The sequence below is a fragment of the Pteropus alecto genome, unplaced genomic scaffold (assembly GCF_000325575.1).
Source record: "Pteropus alecto unplaced genomic scaffold, ASM32557v1 scaffold312, whole genome shotgun sequence".
In the NCBI taxonomy this organism is placed as follows: domain Eukaryota; kingdom Metazoa; phylum Chordata; class Mammalia; order Chiroptera; family Pteropodidae; genus Pteropus; species Pteropus alecto.
The window spans coordinates 118,284-128,241 of NW_006433948.1; the positions used below are offsets into that span (position 1 = coordinate 118,284).

The window sequence follows — 9,958 nt, forward strand, 5'->3', positions numbered from 1 at the left end:
CGGGGAGGGGGTGGCGGGGAGTGCATGAAAGAGAGGAAAGTATTAAGAAGTACAAATTGGTAGTTAAAAAATAGTTATGGGGATGTAAAGTGTAGCATACGAAATATAGTTAATAATATTTTAACAACTATGTATGGTGTCTGATGGGTACTAGAATTTATCGAGTAATCACTTCACAGGTTATATAAATGTCTCATCACCATGTTGTACACCTGAAACTAATAATATTGTATATCAACTGTAATTGAAAAATTAAAAACTATTTTTAAAAAATACCAATTGATAGTTACAAAATAATCATGGGGATATAAGGTACACTATAAAAATATAGTCAATAATATTGTAACAACTGTGTGTGGTGTCAAATGCATACTAGATTTATCAGGGTGATCACTTTATAAGTTATATAAATATCTAATCACTATGTTGTACACCTGAAACTAATCTAATATTGTATGCCAACTATAATTGAAATATTAAAAAAATATTTAAAAAGGGACACATGTCCCTGTGACTGCTTTGTATCTCACTGTAATTTTGACTTGCATTTCCCTAATAGCTAGTGAAATTGAGCATCTTTTCATAAGTCTGTTGAGCATTTGTAGGTCTTCTTGGGAGAAGTGTCTGTTCCAGTCCTCTGCCCATTTTTTGATTGGATTGTTTGTTTTTTTGTTGTCGTTGTTGAGTTGTATGAATTCTCTGTATATTTTAGATACTAGCCCCTATCGAAGGCACTGTCTGCAAATATTTTCTCCCATTCAATTGGTTGCCTCTGTTTTCTTGATAGTTTCTTTTGCTGTGCAGAGCTTTTTATTTTGATATAGTCCCATTCATTTATTTTTGTTTGTACTTCCCTTGATTTTGAGGTCAAATTCATAAACTTATCTAAATTCAATGTCCATGAGTTTAGTACCTGTTTTCTTCTATGTAATTCCTTCTTTCAGGCCTTATATTTAGGTCTATAATCCATTTTCAGTTAAATTTTGGTGTATGGTGACAGCAGTCTAGTTTCATTCTTTTGTATGTGGCTTTCCAATTTTCCCAGCATCATTTATTGAAGAGGCTTTCTTTGCTCCATTGTATGTTTTCAGCTCCTTTGTTGAAAATTATTTGCCTATATGTGTGGGTTTACTTCTGGGCTCTCAATTCTGTTCCACCTGTCTGTATGCTCTGTTTTTTTTTCTGCCAATACCATATTGTTTTGATTATTGTCACTGTAAAATAATTTGAAGTGAGGCAGAGTGATACCTCAGGCCTTGTACATTTTTCTCAGGATTACTTTGGCTATTCAAGGTCTTTTGCGATGCCATACAAATCTTATGTTTTTTTTTTTTTTTGGTTCTATTTCTTTAAAAAATTCCACTGGGAAAAATGCCATTGGGATTTTGATGGAAATTGCATTAAATATGTATACTACTTTGGGTAATATGGCCATTTAAACTATGTTGATTCTTCCAATCCATGACAATGATCCATTTCTTTGTGTCTTCTTCAAATTCTTTTAATAATGTCTTATAGTTTTCAGTGTATAGGTCCTTCACATCCTTTGTTAGGTTTATTCCTGGGTATTTTATTCCTTTTGTTGCAATTGCAAAAGGAATTGTGTGGTGTTTTTTATTTGTTTTTCTGAAATTTTATTATCAATGTATAGGAATGGAATGGATTTTTGTATGTTGATTTTGTATCCTGCAAGTTTACTGTATTTGTTTATTGCCTCTAATAGTATTTTTGTGAATTTTTTAGGGTTTTCTATACAGAGAATCATGTCATCTGCACAAAGTAACAATTTGACTTCTTCATTCCCAATGTGGGTGCCTTTTATTTCTCTTGCTTGACTGCTCTAGATAGTACTTACGATATCATATTGAATAAGAGTGGTGATAGTGGAGAAACCTGTTTTGTTCCTGACCTTAGAGGAAAAGGTTTCAGTTTTTCACCATTAAGTATGATGTTAGCTGAGGGTTTGTCATATACAGCCTTTATTATGTTGAGATACTTTCCTTCTATACCCATTTATTAAATGTTTTAATTATAAATAGATGGTTTTGATCATAAATGGATGCTGTATCTTGTCAAATGCTTTTTCTGAATCTATTGATATGATCATATGAATATTATCCTTTATTTTATGTGGCGTATGATATTGATCGATTTTTGTATGTTGAACCATCCATCCTTGTGCCCCTGGAATGAAACCCACTTGATCATGATGTATAATTTTTTAAATGTATGGTATTTGATTTGCTAGTATTTTGTTTAGGATTTCTACATCTGTATTCATCAGAGATATTAGTCTAACATTTTCTTTTTTGTGTGTTATCCTTACCAGGTTTTGTTCTCAATATCATTTAATTCTGCTCTAATTTTTATTATCTCCTTCTTTCTGCTGACTTTGGGCTCCATTTGTTCTTCTAGTTCTAGTTTTTTAAAATGTAATGTTAGGGTGTTGATTTGGGCTCATTCTTGTTTCTTGAGATAGGCCTGTAATGATATGAACTTTCCTCTTATTACTGCTTTTGCAGTATCCCTAAAGTTTTGATATGTTGTACTATCATTCTCATTTGTTTATATGTATCTCTTGATCTCTCCTTTTATTACTTCTTTGATCTAGTCATTCTTTAGTAGCATGTTGTTTAATTTCCACATATTTATGGTTTTCCCTGCTTATTATGATAATTATTTTTTGCAGTTGATCTCCAGTTTCAAAGTATTGTGGTGGGAGAATATGCTTAGTATGATTTCAATCTTCTTAAATTTGTTGAGGCTAGTTTTGTGTCCCAACATATAGTGTATCCTTGGGAATGTTCCATGTGTGCTAGAGAAGAATATATAATCTGGTGTTTTGGGACGAAAGGCTCTATAAATGTTGATTATGTCCAGTTCATTTAATGTGTCATTAAGGCTGTGTCATTAGGTCTCCTATTGTGATTATGTTTTTGTTAGTGTCTCCCTTTAGTTCTGTTAGTAGTTGCTTTATGTATTTTTGTGTGCCCCAATTGGGAGCATATACATTGATAAGTGTTATGTCTTCTTGATGTATTGATGATTGGGAGCATATACATTGATAAGTGTTATGTCTTCTTGATGTATTGTCCCCTTTATCTTTGTGAAGTATCCATCTTTGGCTCTTGTTACCTTTTTTATCTTGAAGTCTATTTCATTGGATATTTCTATACTCACATTTTTCTGGAAGCCATTGCCTGGAGTATCATTTTCCATCCTTTCACTTTAAGTCTATATTTGCCATTGCAGCTGAGAAGTGTCTCGAAGGCAGCATATGGTTGGGTTTTGGTTTTTGATCAAATCTGCTACTCTGTACCTTTTTATTGGCGAGTTCAGTCTGTTTACATTTAGGGTGATTATTGACATATGAGGTTTTCCTATAGCCATTTTATCTTTTGTTTTCTGATAGTTCAGTGTCTCCACTGTTTCTTTGCCCTTGTGATTCTGTTATTTTAGTTTGGTGGTATTCTATGGTTTTTCCCTCTGTTCCCTCTTTTTTTTAAGTTATGTGTCTCAGTTCTGGATTTTCTTGAGTGGTTACCATTAAGTTTATGTAAAAGAAAGTTTCATATACACAGTAGTCCTTCTTCTTCCTCATGTGTCTTATTTCCATTCCCCTTCGCAAATTCAGACCTCTACCTTCTGCTTTTCTGTTTTTGTTGTCTCAAATTATCCCTATTTATGCTGTGAGTTCATTTCTGAGTTGCAGTAGCTACTATCTTCTTCTCTCTTAAAAATGTTTTTATATTCTTTACCATTATGTAATATTTAAATTTATAATACCCCGAATAAGGTTTACGATACTCTGCTTTTGTCTGTTAGTCATCTTACTCATAGATTTATATCTTTTTGCCTGTTGTTTCAGGTAGAATAACCCCCTTCAGTATTTCCTGTAATGCAGGCCTTGTGGTGGAAAAATCCCTCAGCTTATGTATGTCTGAAAAGGACTTTATTTCTCCTTCATATCTAAAAGAGATGTTTGTTGGATATATTATTCTTGGCTGGTAGTTTCTCTATTTCAATAGTTTGAATATTTGATTTCACTCTCTCCTAGCTTGTAGAGTTTCTGCTAAAAAATTCGATGATATTCATGTGGATGGGGAGTATGGCATAGCAAATGTAATCAGTAGTATTGTAATGGCTATGTGTAAAGCCAGACTGATGATAGAGTAATCACGGGAATCATTTCATAAACTATATAAATGCAAATAATGAAAAATTTAAAAAATTCGATGAAAATCTAATGAGCTTTTCTTTATAGGTTACCATCTTCCTTTACCTGGCTGCCTTGAGAATTCTTTCTTTGTCATTAATTTTTGACAGTTTTGATATAATGTGCCTTGGAGAAGGCCTTTTTGGATTGATATAATTACGTGTTTTGTTTCCTTCTTAGATTTGATGATTCAGTTCTTTCCATAGGTTTGGGAAGTTCTCATTGACTGTTTGAATAGGATCTCTGTTCCCTTCTCCCTCTCTTCTTCTGATATACCCATTATTCTTATATTGCTCTTTCTGATGGTGCCAGACAGTTCTATAGTTTTTTTCAATTTTTTTTTTTAACTCTCAGGTCTCTCTCTCTTCTTCTATCCACATCATTTCCAGATTTCTGTCTTCAATATCACTAATTCTTTCCTCCATCTGGTCAGCTTTATTTCCTAAGCTCACTATTTCATTCTTAATCTCTTCTATTGAGTTCTTCAGCTCCAAAGGTTCTATTTGGTTTTTAAAAGTTTCAATCTCTTTGGTAAAGTCTTCCTTTTATCATTGATTTTATTTCTAAATACATTAAACTGCCTGCATCTTCTCACATTTCACTGTATTTTTTCAAAACTGCAATCTTGAATTCTCTGTCATTTAAATTGCATATTTCTATATCTTTAATTTTATTTTCTGGAGATTTTTCATTTTCTTTCCGAGCTGCCTTGTCACCATGGTTGTTCATGGTATTTGATGAATTATTTATCCACCTAGGCATTTATGGGAATGTACTTTACTTTTAAAAAAAATTATTATTTTGAGTGATCTCTCTTTAGCAGGTTGATAAGAAGAGGTTTTTCTTTTGTTTTCCAGTAAGTGGCATACAAGCTTCCTGCACTGCCCAGGCCAATCTGGTGGCAAAAAAAAAATGCCCTTTATTCCCTGAGGAGGTGTGTGTGTTGTCTGTGATTAAGTTGCCTTGGTCCCACGGCTCTACCCCCATGAGCAAATATGGTGGGTGATGGGGTACTGAGCCCCTAAAGAGCTCCTGAAGTCTTGGTGCTACCCCAGCAGCAAGGTGCAGTGTTGTGCTGCCTAAGGTACCCCAGTGCCTCTGCCAGGCTCAGCCTGGGTGGGTAGAGGTGGGGTAGGGAAGGAAAGCTCACCACTGTGCCTATGGCTTTGTTTTCCTAGTAATGGTGACCACCAGACTTCAGCTGCCTGGCTTCCATTCACCATCCCTGTCACCCCTAACCAGCTGCGGTGTGCATCTCAGTTCCCAGGGCTGAAGACTCTTGCTCTGTAGCCCAACACTCACTGCTAGCTCTGGGATGGTGCAGGGAGGTGAACTCAGTGAGGGTGGGAGAAGGCAGTCAGGTTCCATGGCTCAGCTTTTTGCTTGGCAATGGCAGTTGCAAGAACACAGTGGTTGCACCTCTGTACTCTGTCTCTGTCCTGGCCCCTGCCCTGATCCCTGGGTTCTGCCTTAATATATGCTGATCGCTCAGGCACGAATGCTTGGGGCTACAAAGTGTGCACTTCGCAACCCGATTCCTCCTCTCTCCCTCAGTACTGCAGGGAGCTCCAGGCTGCTTCCACAGCACCTGTCTCTGCTCTCTTCTCTTTCCTCTTCCCTTGCTTACCCGATTTGCCCACTTTCAGATGTTTTGATGTGCAGATCTCTCAGAAGTGTTTGTGTGTTAGGCTGGAAATCTTCTGTTGTATTGTACCTGTTTAATTCGTTGTAGTTTCACGGGGAGAGATCAAGGGGACCCCTCACGCTGCTGTGCTTCTGACATCACTCCCATATTTTCCTTTCCTCTTCAATCACTTTTGTTTATTTCTGTCTCTCTAGGAATCTGTACATTTCATTTGTGTTGCCTAATGTGTTTATATTAAGTTACTGCTATTAATTTATAATTCCTTTAATATGATTAAAAACTGTACTCATTCTACCTCTTTCTTTCTAGATTTTATTCTTATTCTTTCTCTCTTGTTTCTGTAGCTAAAATCTTGTCAGTTTTCAGATCATTTCAAATCAACTTTTAGTTTCATCAATTTCACCTATTGTTTTATTGCTTTCTAGCTTACTCTAATCTGTATTGTTTCCTTCTACTTGGTTTAGATTTGGTTTGCTCTCCTTTTTCTAGTTTCCTAAGGTGGAAATTTAGATCATTGATTTTAAATATTTTTTTTCTTTAAATATACTCATCCAAAGGTCCAAATTTCCCTCTAATCATTTCTTTAGCTGTATTCCACACGTTTCAGTATATTGTTGCTTTGTTTCTTTTTACCTCAAAAGTTCCATTTTGCTTTTTTCTTTGACCCATGAATTACTTAGAAGTATGTTTAATTGTCAAACACCTGGGATTTTCATTTACTTTTAAATGAGATAATGATACTATTCTTATAGTCTGCTTTGAGAATTAATGAGCACTGAGCATAGCCCCTCATGTGCCATCCAGTTCTAACAGATGATGGTCACTACTGTCTCTCTTCTCAATGGAACTTGCAGAATATTTCCCCTCAATTCAGAAATGAAGAAACCCTTACATTAGTCTTTCCCTTTGGTAATATTTTTTTTTCAGTTTATAACTTCAGAATACATATGCCATTTGTGGGTTCAACCCATGTATCTAAAGACCCATGTATCTAAAAAACAGTACCTTGCAGCTGGAAGGCTTCTTTGACTGTCAAAGGAACCCCTAGGAAGGGCCATTTTTTTTCCAGGGTGGCATCATCTTCCCAATTCTCCAAGAGCTTCATATCTACAGCATGAGCCTCCTTCTTAGCTTCTTCAAACCTAGAAAAAATAAAACAGAGGTGTATCAAGCACATAAAGTAGCCATCTATCTTATTAAAAGAACATAGATTGGCATATTGAAATTAATGTACTTGTCAAGATACTTATATAGCTAACCCCCTTTTTTTATTGTGACATTGGTTAACATAATCCAGTAAGTTTCAAGTGTACAATTTAACAGTAAGGCATATATATATATGCCTCTCAATAAACTGTCATGTGACTTAAAAATAACTTTAATATATATTTTATATATTACATATATAAAATTGTATGTTCACTATCCATAGTTAAATTTCTTTCTGTCACTACATATTTGACTCCTTTTACCACATCTACCTCCCTCCTCCCCTCCACCCTCTGGTAACCACTAGTCCATTGTCCATGTCCATGGGTCTCCGTTTGTTTGTCCTGTTCATTTGTGGCCTTTAGGTTTATATCCCACATATAAGTGATATCATGTGATTTTCAACTTTTTCTGTTTGGCTGATTTTGCTTAGCATGATTATCTCAAGGTCCATCCATGTCGTCGCAAATGGCAGTATTTCATCCCTTCTTATGGCTGAGTAGTATTCCATTGTATATGTACCACAGCTTTGTTAGCTAATCATCTATCGTAGAACACTTTGGTTGCTTCCATGTCCTGACCACTGTGTATAATGCTACTATGAACATCAGTGTGTAAATATCTTTTTATTTTTTGGATATATGTTTTTGGATATATATACAAGTCTTTGGGGTAAATACCTGGTAGAGGGATTGCTGTATATGGTAGATCAATTCTTAGTTTTTTGAGGAACTGCCATACTATTTTCCATAGTGACTGTACCAATTTGCAGTCCCACTAGTAGTGCATGAGGGTTCCTTTTTCTCTGCATCCTCTCCAACACTTTTTACAACTGGTCCTGTTGATAATATAAAGCTAACCCTTTGAACCAGTGATTCCTTTTTTAGAAATTCATCTAAAGTACAATAATCCAACATACTGGAAAAATATATATGAAAGGTGGTCATTGAATCATGATTTGTATTGGGAAAAATGTGAAATTAGCTCATCACAAAATAAATTATTATATTATTTATATTACATTATAAATTATATTATTAAACTTTTATGGACGGCTGTACAATCAATAATAGTGATGTTTTCTAAGAGTTTTTGTTGTTCTTCAAAAATTCTTATGATGTAAACTCATTTAATTTTAATGAAAAGAGGAGGTCACAGTGTTATGTTTCTAGTCTAGTTTCGATAATGTGAAAAATATACATGCATTTGTAAGCAAACCAAGTGTTAACAATGAATAACAACTTTTGGTGCTAAGATTATAGGTAAATTATTTTTGTTACTTTCTTGTCTTTTGCAAATGTTCTACAATAGGTGTATATTACAGGAATGCTCAGAAACATAAAATTAAATCAATATGCCAAAAATAACACAGTTCAAGTGTATGTGGTAATACAATCACTAAATTACATACTACCAGTGGAACTTCTCAGTGTCTCAAGCAGTAATTCTTCAAAATAGGAATTTTAAATCCTCTAAACAAACTGCCATGTGACTTAAAGATAACTTTAATAAAGAATTGTTAGGCTCACTGGAAGCAGTGTTGATGTTTATTAATTACTTCAACAAATATTCAAAGTACTCAAACAAAAATAAGTATATTCAAATCTGTGCCTTCAAAACGAACAAAAATTCTAAAGCTATCATTTCTTACTTCTGTGATCTATATAAGTTCTTTTATCTTGCTGGATTTCAGTTGCCTCAATTGTAAATTTGGGATATCTATCTAGCAGGATGGTTGTGAGGATACAGTGAAAAAATGGATACAAAGTACAGTTGGTAATGCCAAGTGTACAAGACAATATGCAAGAAAAGGAAGAAACGTGAATTCTAGAGTATGCCAGCATAATAAATGATGATGATGATGGATGATAATGATGATAGTGAATAATCATTGATATGTGACAGGCATTGCTCTAAACATTATATACTCACTCAATCTTAACAATCATGTGGGTAGGTAACATTATTATACATAATTTACACATGAAGAAAGTCAGGCTCTGGGACATTAAGAACTGTGTCCAAGATCACACAGCTAATAAATGATGGATCCATGATTTTATATCAAGATTTAGTTGGTTCTAAAGCCTAAGAGCACAGACTCCAGACCTGAGCTGTCCAATACGGTAGTCATAAGCCATATGTTTCTATGGAGCATTTAAAAAATCGACTAGTGCAATATGTTGAAATGATAATATTTTGACATAGTTAAATAATATGTGTTATTAAAATTAATTACACTTATTTTATTTTTAAATCTGGCTGTTACAATAATCAAAATTATATGTATAGCTCACATTTTATTTCTATTGTATAATACTGATCTACAGTGAGAATACATAAATTTGTACCCCAGCTCCATTATTTACTGTCTCCTTAGGAGTGTTACCTAACCTTTCTACATGTCAGTTTCCTGATATAAGTAATAAAACTAATAGTATTTACCTCACAGGATTGTTGATATGATTTGATGAGCTAACACATTTGTAAATACTTACAGCAGTGTCCAGAACATTGTAAAAACTAAAATATTAATTGTTACTGGTATTATTAATATTTCTTATTAAAGACAAAGGGAACCCCAAGCAGAAGGAATAAAAAATGATTCAATAAGAAAACATGACCCACTTTTGTGAAAATCTATTAAAGTATTTCTCTAACCTGTGTTTACTGAGAAGTACTCGCTCACCAACAGGGGTGGGAACCCTGCTGTCAGATTTATACTATGGAATGCTGCTATTCTTGTGTGTTGGACACCTGACCAAAGTGAAACAAATCAAATTTCTTTCTCTCTCTCTCTCTCTCTCTCTCTCTCTCTCTCTCTCTCTCTCTCACACACACACACACACACACACACACACCCACACACACACACACACCTCAAACAC

General features: G+C 34.5%; 1 protein-coding gene across 1 annotated transcript in view; it reads right to left on the reverse strand.

The window, feature by feature from the left end:
* The window catches only part of FAAH2 (fatty acid amide hydrolase 2), a 67,603-nt gene that overhangs the window by 40,226 nt on the left and 17,419 nt on the right, over positions 1-9,958 (reverse strand). The window contains exons 3-4 of the mRNA XM_006908508.3: positions 6,862-7,003; positions 5,898-5,905 (exon numbers count right to left, since the gene is read on the reverse strand). Coding sequence (XP_006908570.1) covers positions 5,898-5,905; positions 6,862-7,003 — 150 coding nt within the window. The remainder of the gene's footprint in view (positions 1-5,897; positions 5,906-6,861; positions 7,004-9,958) is intronic.